Raw genomic sequence first — 15469 nt, forward strand, 5'->3', positions numbered from 1 at the left:
ACTATATTCTGCTTCTCTCAAGGTTTAGTTTGACATGGTATTTGAGCTTTGATAACCACTATAGCAGCTATTAGGAAAATTTAAAATCACTGGGGATAGAGGGAGCATTTCTTTTGTTTTAACTAATTTAAAGAACTACACTTAATGCATGTACTTAATCATTTTCCTTTCTCATTGAGCCCAGAATTTAACATACCAGTCAGATTCAATTTAGGAATAGGCAATGGCTCTGTTGGAACAGGATGGTATGAAAACAAGGTAAACATTCCTCGTCCTACAGGAAGAGCCATAGTTCGCTGACACAATTGGAGCAATCTGTAATTAAAGTAAAAACCAACATGTGAAAATGTTTAAAGCAAAGCGCAATTGAAATATCATCTGTAAGTATTTCAAAAGAAGGTGTACTGTGTAAGATGAAGTTGTCTCAAAGTAAATTCATATAAAGATGTGAGTGAACTACCCAAACATGATTATTTTCATTTTAATATTCTTGTTCCTATTACACTCTTAGGGAGAGACGTATTTCCTTTGTTTCGTTCATATTTACATTGAATGAAAACCACCTGGCCTATAAACCAAGCCAACTCTCTCTAGGCATTCAAAAAAAAAGAAATTTAAAATTCCACTCCGATGGATGCTAACCTTCTCAAAGGAAAATACGGTACTTTTGGGGTTTTTATCACTGTGTTAATTTCAGTCTAGCTGTCCTCAGTACATGTGGGATCCTCCTCCCATCCCTTTTGCCAATACAGCCTTAGAAGTACCATTTCTGTGGCCTGTACACAAGAAAAGAAACAAGGTCCCTATGTTAGAGGTGAATGGATTTCATGGTGTCTCCAAGGGAAACACAGATTGGTTTCACTTACATGATGGCTAGATTTATAGGACTAATCCATTATATATCAGGTATGTTCAAGGTTAAAATGGTTTCTGTTGGCTCTACTGTGAAATTAATATACCACTCTTCAACTTGTTCCTATGTTAAAATAGCTTAACATTCCACATAGCCACTTAAAAAAAACTAACAGAAATTTTGGAAGTAGGGCATTTATAACTAAGAAACGCTTATACAAGTTATATCTGAAGACACAGAAATATCCCTTCAGAGGCTGACAACTGACGAACATTTTCTCTGCAGACAAAGCTATTCATAAGCATACTCCCTCCTTAACTGGACACACATAACTGCTTTTCTAGCTAATTGGAAAGAAAAATTTTGCTGTCTTAAAGATTCTCTGGGAACATGACCGCCACATTAATTTGGGATGAGGAAAATTCAAAGCCAAGAAGCTGTTGCAACCCACAGAATTTTTTTAGAGGAAATCTTACACATAATTCACTTCAACTTTGCACAAGTAACAAAATTATAATGAGAACAATATTATATCCCCTGAATATAAGATGCCACTGATAAGATGTATCATTATTTCATGAGAAACTAAGAAAGAAAAAGCACTGCCAATTAAACTATGACACCTGTTCACTGAAATACACATCTGATTTCAGAGATATTAAAAAGTGAAAAAACTTGCATCTTAGAATCAATGAACTCTACTACTAATAATGGCTGACTACACTGAGCTTTACTATGTACTGGGCAGCATTCTAAGTGCTATGTAAAAATAATTCACTTAATACACAGCACCATCCCATGAAGTATGCCTATTTTTACAGATGAGGCAACTGAGGCAACAAGAGGTAAAGTAATTTAACCAAAGTCACCCAGCACAGCATGGCCATGCCTGGCTCTAGAGGCCATGCTCATAAATCCTATGCTCTAAACTCAACTTCTGTCACTCCATCTTTTTATTCACAGGTGACTAATAACTGGGTACATGTGGAGAGGAAACAGTTAATAGGGAAATCACAACTAATTCAGATCTTCAGCAGCCTGTGGCTAAGTGTGGGTGACGGTTCCCCTCAAAACAGCACCATAAAAAAAGTAAAGAGAACTAGAAAACAGTGGCAGATGAATGATAGATGATAGAGATAAGCAGATAAAAGGAGAGAATTTTAAAATAGAAGTGTCCCAAGAGAATAGCTCTGGAATGTCACAGGGATCTGAGTCTTACAATGTATCAAGGGACATCCTGTGCAGGGGAGTGGCAGAAGAAAGGCTTAACTATTTTTATTTGGAGTATTATCTATCATATCCAAAAAAAAAAAAAAAAATACTGATATAAGTTTAAACTACACTAAAAACCCCACTAATCTCAAAATCTATTCCTGATCAAGACACAGAAAAACAAGTCCAGTGTTTTCTTTGTTTGTAAATTCTTAAGGTAATTATCAGGCAAAATAGTTTTACATTCACCTTTTCTAAAGAGTAAACTGTTATTAGGTATTTCAAGAGGAGGACGATATGAAATACAACAATTATGTCCTCAAAAGCCAAAGACATTTTGCTAACACACGTGGTTTGTTGAAGTTGGATGAAAACTTAAAACATAGGGCATACTTTCACTTGAAAGTATCTTTTAAATCTCTTTAGGGTTTTAAATGCTAAAAACTTGAAGGAAAAACAAATATAAACAAGACACAAATGTAACAATGAAACGTGACAAGAGATAGTACACGTGTTTTCTTTCACCTGTTTTCCTTTTCCTCAATGAACTCGTGGTCGCTGAGCTCTGGGTACTGCACTACGTTGACACGGACAGGATGCGCACTCTGAAGAAGCCTTCGCACATCCTGCACCCTTAAATCTTCACTCCATATTAATGACATGACCTCATGATTCATATCATTCATGCCGTCATCTTCCTCCTCAGTTTCTGTTCCTGAAGGAACATCTGATGAGAGCACCTGAGTAACAGACTTTATTGTAATAATAATTTCAAAAGCAGTTAACATGTACTTACTGAACATGAGGACATATAGGCTGATGTGCCATGACTATACCAGCACAGAGAAAATATGTTTTCCAAAGCAGGCATGGGTTGGGGCCGCAATGTATACTGGAACTCTAATCTACAAATCTTTCTAAAAAGTACTATATTGCTGGCCGGCTGTGGTGGCTCACACTCTGTAATCCCAGCACTTTGGGAGGCCGAGGTGGGCAGATCACCTGAGGCCAGGAGTTCCAGACCAGCCTGGCCAACATGGTGAAACCCGGTCTCTACCAAAAATACAAAAATTAGCTAGCCAGACACAGTGGCGCACGCCTGTAGTCCCAGCTACTGGGGAGGCTGAGGCTGGAGAATCACTTGAACGTGGGAGGCAGAGGTTGCAGTGAGCCGAGATCGTGCCACTGTACTCCAACCTGGGTGACAGAGTGAGATTCTGTCTCAAACAAACAAACAAACAAAGTACTACATTACCTACTTGGAAATATTTGGAAATGACGGGGAGAGTTTAAATTTAGGACAACAGTCAAGGGGCTGGATACGAACAGAGAACTATTCTGAATAAACTATAAAAAAAATCTAACTACATCCTGATCATTTTAAAAAAGAAATTATTGCAAGTAGAATATGAATACTAGTCACTGCTAATAATGCTAATTTAAATATTGTCTGTTCATTAATAGAAGGAGAAGGAAAAAAGCCTGAAAGGATATACACCAAGGGTTGCGGGAAGTCACACAATGAAATACTTTCTTACTTTACTACTTTAAATAGACAGGATCATGGTTGGATTTCATTATTAAGTTTTTTTTTTTTTTTTTGAGACAGGGTCTTACTCTGTCACTCAGGCTAGAGTGCAGTGGTGTGATCATGGCTCCCTGCAACCTTCACCTCTTGGGCTCAAGCGATCTTTCAACCTTAGCCTCCCGAGTAGCTGGGACTACATATGTGCACCGCCCACCCAGATTTTTTTTTTATTTTTTGTAGAGACAGAGTCTTGCCCTGTTGACCAGGCTGGTCTTGAACTCCCGACCTCAAGGAGATCCACCCACCTCAGCCTCCCAAATAGCTAGGACTACAGGCACATACCACCACACCTGGCTAAATTTTTTTTTAAATTGTTTTAAGTAGAGATGAGGTCTCACTATGTTGCCTAGACTGGTCTCAAACTCCTGGGCTCAAGCAGTCCTGCGCCTTGGCCACCCCCAAGTGCTGAGATTACAGGCATGCGCCACCACACCCAGCCAGTTTTTACTATTTTTAAAAAATGTGTTTCCAATAAAAATTTCTTAGAAGGAAAAGTACTGAACTGCAGCAAAATAAGTAAGAGGGTAAATTCCTTGATTGTCATCATGTTCTAAGCCCAGCCATGTGCTTTAATATGGGGCTTCCCAGTCCAAATAATTAAATCTAACTGCAACACAGATGTGAATTGCATGGAATCATATCATATTCTCTCAAAAACAGTATTATACTCTTTTAACAAAAGAATAACTCCAAGTTGAAATGTTAAAGTTTTGCAACATTTAATGTGAAAACAACAAGGTTAGCCTGGAAAAAAAGTAGATACGACCAAATAATCACTTTTAGTTCCTAAAAATTCATTTTTGGTTCCTATAAAATATCTAATAAAAAAAAAACTATATTCTAATGGATGAGTTAGCTATAAAATATAGTCTCAAACAGTGACAAAATAAATTTAGATAGAATTTGTTATAAAATGTAGCCTCAACTGAACAAACTGTATTTAGATAATTACTTAAAATGACATTCAAATACAGATTAATGTTTTAATGCTACTGGTGCTGAACTGCTCTCTCTCACAGGAAAATCATTTTATAAGCAAAAAGATTTGTTTTCCGTTTAAAACAGGATGTAAATACTAATTCAACGAAGAGCTGTGATTGAGACGCAGATTAAAGGAGAGACGTGCTGGGATGACCCTGCTGGAGATCAGATGCCCATGGAAACGGCCTCCGGCATGGGTACACATTAGGCAACTCTGAGGTTAGGAATAAGTTTTGATATAGGCCCTGAAGAAGTAGTAAGAAGACCTAAGGTGACTCATAGTTACAATGTACTGATTATTATGTATTGATTCAAAAGCTACTAAGAGGTAAGGCCAAATTCCCACTGTCTTCTCAGGGACATGAACATAAAAGAGTCACCAGGAGTGGAATTATTATTCCTGAATTCTCCTTGATGAGATTCTACTGTTCGTTTTTTAAAGTTACCTAGAATTCTAGAATAAGTTTTAAAAGTTTCATTTTCAAGTTTTAAGAGAGGATGATTTAAAAAGATAATTGGAGAATAATGAAATAATTTTACTTTCTACTTGCAGGATTCCTAGAACTCACTTAAAAAAAAAACGGACTTGATGATTGATGAAAGACAGTATTTCAGGAGGGATAGCTTAAGACATCTTTTTAAACAACTCTACTGAAAAAAACACATTTTTTTCCCTGGGGCTGCAGTTTTATGTGATTAAACAAATATGTTTACATCTATTTAAAAGGTTAAATTCAAAAAATTCAACACATCAAAAAATATGCAGTAGAAAATATTTATATATAATTACCCATCCAAATTCAGGATATATGTGCTCTTCCTTTTCCTATGTAATAATTATAAAGTGGTTAATTACTAATATGGTACAAGTAGGGAAACAGCCATGGTAGTTTCCATGACTACACTCAGGACTTGTCCTGATTCAAGGCAAAGAAAGATCCAGGCACAAGACAGAACATTCACAAAATCTCCTGCTCCTATGCTCAACTTACAATTAATAAGACGCGTACAATTACAAACCCCATCTGGCATATAATATAAAAGAAAAGCTAATATATATACTTAGAAAAAGCCTTAAAGGAAAATGAAGAACATTTCTACTTTATGATTTTATTTAAGGCTAAAATTAGAACTCTGAACTTTCTATGTTGATACTCACAGACTTCCCTTTGGGTAAGTTTCCTTCGCAGGCCTGCTTGGAAAGATCCTGACGTCCAATCAAGAGACAGACAGCTTCTGGCCAGTCTGAGGCAGGCTGCTCACGACAGTGATAAATTGCATCTCTGATAGGAAGAGCAATTCCAAAGGGAAGAGTTTCCAAATCTCTTAATGTGAATCCTAATGGTTAAAGGAAGAGAGAAAAATTTTAATTTAGACTTGCCACTGTCCCAATTATCCTGACTGAAGTTGGCAACAATATCTATCCTGACAAATAAATTCATTTTATTCATCTTACTACCAGACTAATGTCTTGACATCAGGGACTAGTATAGGAAGTCTCTTTGAAAGAACTTGTAAAAACCTGAAGAAAAAAAGACAATCTAATAGAAAAACATAAAGGACAAAAAGTCATTTCCTAGAAGGGGAAACATAAATGGGCAATATGCATATGAAAAGATGCTCTACCTAATTAGTGATCAGGAAAATGCAAATTAAAGCCACTGAGAAATATAAATGTCAAAGCCAATCAATACCAAGTGTTGGCAACTATGTAGAGCGACAATAATTCTTTTTATTCTTTTTTTTTTGAGATGGAGTCTCGCTCTGTCGCCCAGGATGGAGTGCAGTGGCGCGATCTCGGCTCACTGCAAGCTCCTCCTCCCGGGTTCACGCCATTCTCCTGCCTCAGCCTCCCAAGTAGTTGGGACTACAGGCGCCCACCACCATGCCCGGCTAATTTTTTTGTATTTTTTTTTAGTAGAGACAGGGTTTCACTGTGTTAGCCAGGATGGTCTCGATCTCTTGACCTCGTGATCCGCCCACCTTGGCCACCCAAAGTGCTGGGATTACAGGCATGAGCCACCACACCCGGCCCAAGCAACAATAATTCTTATCCATAGCCAATGGTAGTGTAAACTGGTACAACCACTTTGGAAAATGGTATGTATAGGTCAGTCCACCCATTTGATCCATCAACAGCCATACAGAAACTTATACCCATGTACACCAAGACACAGGTATAAAAATATTCATTAGCAATACAGGTTTGTTATGGAAAAAAAAAAAAGAGATGGAGAAAGGGGTGAGTCCGATTGTCTATCATCAATAGAATGGGTAATTAAATTGTGATATGTTCAAACAAAGTAATCTCTATATCAGAGAAAATGAATGACTCACTGCTACTGCTACATAAGTCGACATGGATGAATCTTTAAAAAACAAAGTTGAGTGAAGAAAAAGGAACATATATTTACATCTATATATTTTCAAAATTACATAAAACCTAGCAATTTATAAAGATGTAAAACTATAAAGAAAAACAAGAGTAAGGTAACACAAATGTAGGTAGGGCAGTGGTTCACTATAACATTGGAGTGTGTGACAGGAGGGGACCATCCAAGAACAGATATGTAAGGGCCTTCTACTATGCGGGTAATGTTCTGTTTCTAGGGGTGGGTGACCAGTACATCAATACTCACTTTAGTACCATTCTCTAAACTAAACATATACGTTTGACATATTATTTTGTAAGTATACCATATTTCATATTTAAATTTTTTTTATCCTCAGGTTAATTAAACCATGTTTTTCTTATAATGATTTTCTAAATTTTATAATACTATGCATTATTTATAATATAAAAAGTCAATTAACTATTGAGGCAAAAAATGTTTCCTTATATGAGAATAACACTTATTAAATATTATGCAATATACAAATGGATAGAACTAATCCAATATTTTTCAGCATAGGTATCCTGTATGTATGCTATGCAACAGTTATTGTCATTTTTAAGGCAAAATGCAAAAAAAAACCCAAAAAAACCTGTCAGAAACTTCATTTAGTACATACTTTAGATAAGACTTCAAAAACATCTTTTAATATTCATTAAAACTTTACTTTTTAACACACATCCCATATAACATCCTCATTTTAAAAATCATGTCTTCGTGGCAGTAATTTTTAATTTTGTTTTTCAGTTCTTTGTGAAAAAAATTTCTTTGGTATTTTACTTAATTAAAAACCTAGGAGCATAGGTTTGGGGAATAGGGAATAAAGAACTCTTTTCCTCCCTCTTCCTCTTCCCAGTTCAATGTTCATCTTGGTGCCTGAAATCCCTTCAAAAGTGCATTTATCCTTCAAAAGTATACCCTGAAATGTTTATATTATTGCTTTTAGACTTTGCCAAAACCACCCATTTCTGAAATCTGAGTATCACAATGATTTCAGGTGTGTATGTAGGGTGATTAGAGTTCTCCATTCTCAGAGACCAGCTTACATAGCCACAGCCTCAAATGGTCCAGTGTAATGGCAAATAAAGATTCCTTATGCACCAAGATAAAAAGCTGGTATCCCAAATATTATTATACGGAAGTTGTGAGACTGTCGAGAAAAAAAGAATACGGCTTGATGAACCATAATCTCAATCTTGTGAGGCCTTTTCACAAAGCCAGAGCCCCTCTCTCCTCATGCCTTCCACTTCTAGCTAGTCTGGAGGAAGCAGGGCCTAGTTAGGAGGTAACAAAGAAGCTCTCACCTACATTAGTCATCCAGACAACCAATCTTTCAGCTAGACTAGAAACGGACGTAGAATGCCTGAAACTAAACCTATAAGAGAATAAAACATAAAGTTATTAAGCAGAACAGTAAATAATATTGTTTTAAGTGTTTGACATAAAAGCACAGTCTAAATAAAAGTCACCTGTTTTCCTCTTGTTCTACTTGCAACTTCGGGGGGGCTAAAAGGCAACAAAATGAAACTTAATTTTGATAGTCATCCTGGTAAAGAAAACATGTATCATGTAGAAGACATTTGAAAATAAGAATCCTTTAGCAAACAACATCTAAAAAAATAATAAAATAAGCAATACTGTGGCAGGCTGAAAAGTACAGTCAAGGCCCTCAGAATACTCAGGGGACTGGTTAGGACACCCCATGTGTACCCAAATCCGTGCATGCGCAAGTCCTGCAATTGGCCCTGCAGAACCTGCATATGGGTTTCACATCAGAGAATACTGCATTTTCTATCTGCATTTGGCTGAAAAGAATTTCATTGTAAGTGGACCCACACAGTTCAAACTCATGTTGTTCAAGAGTCAATGGTACAATAATTTCCTTCAGGCTAAAATAGTCCTTTTTACCTGCACTGAAAATACAAGATTTATTAGATTTTAAGTAATCCTGATACCTGAAAATTAGTTGTGGACAACAGACCGCAACAGACCAGAACAGTACTAAAAAGGTAAGACATGGCCGCCAAAGCAAACAAGAAAAATTCAATTATTTTTTCAATTCTGATACCGACATTTACAAAAATTTGTTTCCGGAGGCAACATTGCACCAACTTACCTATAGTTATTCTGGTTAAATACTGTAAGGATTCATCAGAAACCGAGCTCTCATCACCAAGTATGTACAGTGCAATACTCTGCAAAAGAAGAAAATTAACATTATTTTTCTCTTTTCAGAGATAGCATCTCACTTTGTCACCCAGGCTGGAGTGCAGTGACACAATCATAGCTCACTGCAGCCTCAAACTCCTTGGCTCAAGCAATCTTCCTGCTTCGGTCTCCAGAGTAGCTAGGACTATAAGCACACACCATCATGCCCAGCTAATTCTTTTATATTATTTTTATTTTTTGTAAAGACGGAGTCTCACTGTGTTGCCCAGGCTGGGCTCAAACTCATGACCTCGAGCAATCCTTCTGCTTCAGCCTCCCAAACTGCTGGGATTACAGGTATGAGCCACCACACCTAGCTACATAATTGAAGTATAACTAGAAAATACTTATAACATAGAATAATTCATCCATTTTAGGTGTACAGCTCTGTGAGTTTCGACAAATGTTATATCACATAACCACTACCACGCTCACAATATAGTATATTTTCATCACACCAAAAAGTTCCCTTGTTCCTTTTGTAGTCAATCCTTTCCTCCTACACCCAGCACTGGAAACAATTCATCTGTTTTCTTGCTCTACAGTTTTGTCTATCCTACAATATCATGTAAATGAATCATATGATATGTAGTCTTTTTTGTGCTACTTCTTTAACTTAGCATAAGTATTTGAGATTCATCCACGTCTTTCCAAGGATCACTAGTTTCTTCCTTTTCGTGCTGAGTAGTATTCCATTATACAGACATACCAAACTTTGTTTACCTACTCAAAAACTGATGAACATTTGGTTCCAGTTTGTGGTCATTATGACCAAAGCTGCTTTATTTATTTATTTATTTTTTTTTTTTTTGAGACAGAGTCTCACTGTGTCGCCAGGCTGGAGTGCAGTGGCACAATCTCGGCTCACTGCAACCTCTGCCTCCTGGGTTCAAGCGATTCTCCCACCTCAGCCTCCAGAGTGGCTGGGATTACAGGCATGCGCCACCACGCCCAGCTAATTTTTGTATTTTTAGTAGAGACAGGGTTTCACCATGTTGGCCAGGATGGTCTCGATCTCCTGACCTCGTGATCCGCCCTCCTCGGCCTCCCGAAGTGCTGAGATTACGCCACCGCGCCTGGCCCCAAAGACATTCACATACATGCGGGTCTTTGTGTAGGCATAGGTTTTCATTTCTCTTAATCCCAAGGAGTTGGGATTTGTCTTATGGTAAGTGTATGTTTAACTTCACAAGAAACTGCCAAACAGTTTTCCAAAGTGCCGTGCCACTTTTGCAGTCCCGCCAGTAATGTATGAGAGTTTCGGTTGCTCCATATCCTCACCAAAAGTTATTTTCAGTCATTCCAACAGGTATCGAATAGTGCTCTCTCACTATCTAAGAAGTATCTAGTAGTACAGAGCTGTAGTGGTATTTGCTTTGAAGAGGAAAAGAAAAAGATAAGACAAAGGAAAAAGTCTCTCAAAAGAGTTAAAATATTCAACACATAACACAAACACAAAAGTACATAAGATCTCTCTATTAAATGAGAAAACATACATAAAGTTCCTTGAAGACAACAGGCTCCCAATAAATGTTACCTCCCTTCCTTCCTTTCCCTCATTTCAACAAATGGTACACAGACAATGCCATGTCCGCATATACAAGTGACTCAATAGAAAAGAGCCACCATAAGCTAGAAGGTTACTACAAATGTCTCATTAGCTAAACATCACATAAAAAAAAATTTATCACTTGCGGTCAGGAGTTCAAGACCAGCCTGGGCAACATGGCAAAACCCCATCTCTACTAAAAATACAAAAATTAGCCAGGTGTGATGGTGTGCACCTGTGGTCCCAGCTACTCAGGAGGCTGAGGTAGAAGGATTGCTTGAGCCCCGGAAGGTTGAGGCTGCAGTGAGCCATGATTACACCACTGCACTCCAGCCTGGGTGACAGAGTAAGACCTTGTCTCAAATAACAAAAATAAAAAATAAAAAAGGTCCAATAAAACTTATAATGACAAAACCAAAAACCTATCAACAAGGGCTTCTGTTGATAGTTTTCAGAATATTTTTATAAATAAAAATAAATTCATATTTTTATAAATAGATCTCTGAACTGACAAGTTATAAAGGAATACCAAGAGGATAAAACTAAGATGAAAGGCCAGAGAGGTAAACTGAGCACTCATGCCAGTTTTACTGAAAAGACATTCACAGAAAAACCTATAGAATGGAAGAAAATATTTGCAAATCATGTATCTGATACATTAATATCTAGAGCATAAAAATGCCTAAACTTGAAAATAAAAATCCAATTTTCAAATACACAAAAGATCTGCATAGATATTTCTTCAAAGAAGATACGTAAATGGCCAATAAACACATGAAAATATACTCAACATCACTAATCATTAAGGAGGCAAATCAAAACAATGAGATATCACTTCATAAATACTAGGATGGCTATAATTTTTAAAAAAACAAATAGAAAATAATAATATGTGTTGGCAAGACTGTGGAGAAATTGGAACCCTTCCTCTTGCATTGCTGATAAGGATGTAAAATGGTATAGCCACTAGGAAAATGAGTTTAGCAGTTCCTCAAAAAGTTAAACGTCAAACTACCTACCATATGACCCAACAATTCCACCACCAGGTACATATTAAAAAGAACTGAAAGCAGAGACTTGAACAGATATTTGCATACCCATGGTTCACAGCAGCACTATTCACAATAGTCAAAAGGTGGAAACAACCCAAATGTCCATCATCAGGTGAAATGATAAATTGTGGTATATCCATACAATGGAATAATATATAGAATACTGCCTTTAAAACAATGTAATTTTGATACATGCTACAATATGGATGAACATTGAAAACATTATGCTAAGTGAAATAAGCCAGACACAGACAGACAAATATTGCTTGATTCCCATAATATGAGGTACTTACAAGAGACAAATTCATAAGAAACAGAATGGAATTACTAGGGCCTGGGAGGAAGGGGAATGGGGAGTCACTGTCTAATAGGTAGAGTTTATGTTGGGGATGACGAAAAAGTCTTGGGTACAGACAGTGGTGATGGCAACATAACAATGTGAACGTATTCAACGCCACTGGATTGTACACTAAAAATAATTTCAGGCCAGGCGCAGTGGCTCACGCCTGTAACCCCAGCACTTTGGGAGGCCAAGGTGGGCAGATCACCTGAGATCAGGAGTTCAAGACCAGCCTGGCCAACATGGTGAACCCCCATCTCTACTAAAAATACAAAAATTAGCCAGACTTGGTGACTCACGCCTGTAATCCGAGCTACTCAGGAGGCTGAGGCAGGAGAATTTCTTGAACCTAGGCGGTGGAGGTCGCAGTGAGCTGAGATTGTGCCACTGCACTCCAGCCTGGGCAACAGAGTGACTCTGTCTCAAGAAATAATAATAATAACAATTTCAACGACAAATATTATGTTATATATATTTTGCTATCATTAAAAAAATCTGTGTTTTTTCAACAGAATCATCATTCTGTATGTCTGTTTTGGAGCCATGGGGGGACTCTGAAGCACTTCTCACCATGAAGCAGAGCAAAACGCAGAGTAAAGAAAAAGAAGGGCAGGGGGCAAAGACATTTACAGTCTGCCAACATTTGAGAGAAGGGACAAAAGCATATGGTTCTCCTGCAAGCCTGGGAAGACCCCACCTGGAAAGGCCCACAAGGGGCCTATGAGCAGGCTGCTCCAAGATGGGGGGACTGAGGAACAGGTATGCCAAGAAACTTACCTTATCCACCGTTACAGCCCTATGGTTCTATGTGAAGGTTTGATCTTGGACATGTATTAACCAGTAATAACAAACTAATTTCTAAAAATAAATAAATCATGAGATTTGCAGCTAGAGGTAAACAAAAAATAATAAAAATAATGAAATGTTTCTTTGAAAAAAATTTCAGCAGGATTTTTCTTTGTAGCTATAGACAAGCTGATTATAAAATCAGTATGGGACGGGCGCGGTGGTTCACACCTGTAATCCCAGCACTTTGGGAGGCTGAGCCGGGCGGATCACTTGAGGTTGAAAGTTCGAGACCAGCCTGGCCAATATGGTGAAACCCCGTCTCTACTAAAAATACAAAAAATTAGCCGGGCATGGTGGCAGGATCCTGTAATCCCAGCTATTTGGGAGGCTGAGGCAGGAGAATCGCCTGAACCCGGAAGGTGGAGGTTGCAGTGAGCTGAGATCACTCCACTGCACTCTAGCCTAGGCGACAGAGTGAGACCCTGTCTCAAAAATAAAAATAAAAATAAAATCAGTATGAAAAGGCAAGAAGAGTAATGAAGGGAGGAGTAACGCTAATCAATTTTAAAGACTTACTATAAAGCTACAGTAATAACAGCATAGACAGCCACAAAGATCAATGAACCAGAATAGAAAGTCCAGAAACAGACACACAAGAATGTGGCCAAATTAACTTTTGGCAAAAATGCAAATGCAATAGAAAAAGGATAGTCTTTTCAAAAAATAGTGCTGAAAGAACTGGATATCCAAATGAAATAATAAAAACCTTGACTTAAAACCTGACATGTTATAAAAGATTAACAAAATGGATTAGAGATCTAAATGTAAAACATGCAAAGAAACCCAGGAGAAAAATCTTCAAAACCTGAAGTTAAACAAAGAATTATTAGACATGACACTAAAAGCAACATCCATTAAAGAAAAATACAGATAAACTAGCTTCATCAAAATTAAACACTTTTGCTCTTTGATGTATTAAGAGAATGACGAGACAAGACAAGGTAGAAGCTAGAAGAAAATATCTGCAAACCACATATCTGACAAAACCTCATACCTAGAACCCTCAAAACATCATTAGCCATTAGGAAAATGCAAATTAAAACCACAATGAGGTATAACTACACATCTCTCAGAAAGACAAAAATAAAAAAGAGTGACAATACCAAACACCACCAAGAATGCAAGTAAATGGTCTCTTAAATATTGCTGGTAAAAATGTAAAATGGAAGAGCCACTCTGGAAAATAGATGACAGTTTCCTTAAAAACAAAATACAAACTTAACTACATGACCCATCAATCCTACTCCTAGGTACCTGTCCTAGAGAAAGCAAAACTTATGTTCACATAAAACGCTAAGCATGAATGCTGACAGCATCTATATTTACAATTGCTAAAAACTGAAATCAACCCAATTATCTTGAATGAAAAACCAACTATGGCACATTCATGCAATAAACTACTAATTAGCCATAGAATGCAATGAACTGTTGATACAGGAAACGACTTGGATAAATCTCAAAATCATAAGAGAAATTTTTGAGGGTGATGTAAATGTTCTATATCCTAATTGTAGTAATTACATGAATCTATACACGTACTGAAATTCACAAAAGTATACACAGAAAGAAAAACTTAATATTAGGTGTACTTTTTAAAACTAAATTTTAAAAGAAAAAGGAGATAGGTAGTAACACTCCACATACATACCAAGACTACAAGTCTGCTTCTTTCACATATTCCAGGGAGGTAAGGATAAGGTGGCATTCCTTCACCCTTCAGACAAGAACTCACCCACTGATAAATGCTTGGTGGCTCAGACGTAAAAAATGATGGATGATGCATAAATCCTGTTTGACCTTTAAAATTAGATAAATATTCAAAAAGACACAAAAATACATTAAGACAACATTATTTTATTTTAAACGGAAGATGATCAACAGTTACCTGTCATTTTGAAACAACTAGAATAATATTTTTCCAGCCGGGTGCAGTGGCTCACGCCTGTAATCCCAGTACTTTGGGAGGCCCAAGCAGGTGGATCACGAGGTCAGGAGTTAAAGAACAGCCTGGCCAATATGGAGAAACCCCGTCTCTACTAAAAATACAAAAAAAAATTAGCTGGGCCTGGTGGTGCGCACCTGTAGTCCCAGCTACTTGGGAGACTGAGGCAGAAGAATCACTTGAACCCAGGAGGTGGAGGTTGCAGTGAGCCGAGATCACGCCTAAGAGACAGAGCGAGACTCGAAAAAAAAAAAAAAAAAGGAATAACGTTTTTCCATATTCTCCAAAATGCTTCATGTTTTCTGCCACAGTACATAAGTAACTATGTTATTAAATGTAGAATTTAAATGACTTCTATTTTATCCCATCCTGGATGGAAATTTAGCAAATTCTTGTTCCCAAGGCATATAAAGACTCTAACCAAAGGCTGGATGTGGTGGCTAACACCTGTAATCCCAGCCCCTTGGGAAGCTGAGTCAGGTGGATCACTTGAGGTCAGGAG

At 37.4% G+C, this 15469-nt stretch overlaps 1 protein-coding gene across 7 annotated transcripts in view; it reads right to left on the reverse strand.

Annotated features, from left to right (window-relative positions):
* ANAPC1 (anaphase promoting complex subunit 1) overlaps positions 1 to 15469 on the reverse strand; it is a 117464-nt gene that overhangs the window by 49567 nt on the left and 52428 nt on the right. For 4 of the 7 annotated variants that reach the window (XM_054547928.2, XM_063713561.1, XM_054547929.2 and 1 more), the window contains 7 exons: positions 14674 to 14822; positions 9144 to 9222; positions 8497 to 8533; positions 8332 to 8402; positions 5794 to 5972; positions 2591 to 2817; positions 197 to 315 (listed from right to left, as the gene is read on the reverse strand). In XM_054547928.2, the coding sequence (XP_054403903.1) occupies positions 197 to 315; positions 2591 to 2817; positions 5794 to 5972; positions 8332 to 8402; positions 8497 to 8533; positions 9144 to 9222; positions 14674 to 14822 (861 nt within the window). The remainder of the gene's footprint in view (positions 1 to 196; positions 316 to 2590; positions 2818 to 5793; positions 5973 to 8331; positions 8403 to 8496; positions 8534 to 9143; positions 9223 to 14673; positions 14823 to 15469) is intronic. The other 3 variants (XM_024242498.3, XM_063713563.1, XM_063713564.1) reach the window with 1 other exon arrangement.

Source organism: Pongo abelii, chromosome 12 (genome assembly GCF_028885655.2).
Source record: "Pongo abelii isolate AG06213 chromosome 12, NHGRI_mPonAbe1-v2.0_pri, whole genome shotgun sequence".
NCBI lineage: Eukaryota > Metazoa > Chordata > Mammalia > Primates > Hominidae > Pongo > Pongo abelii.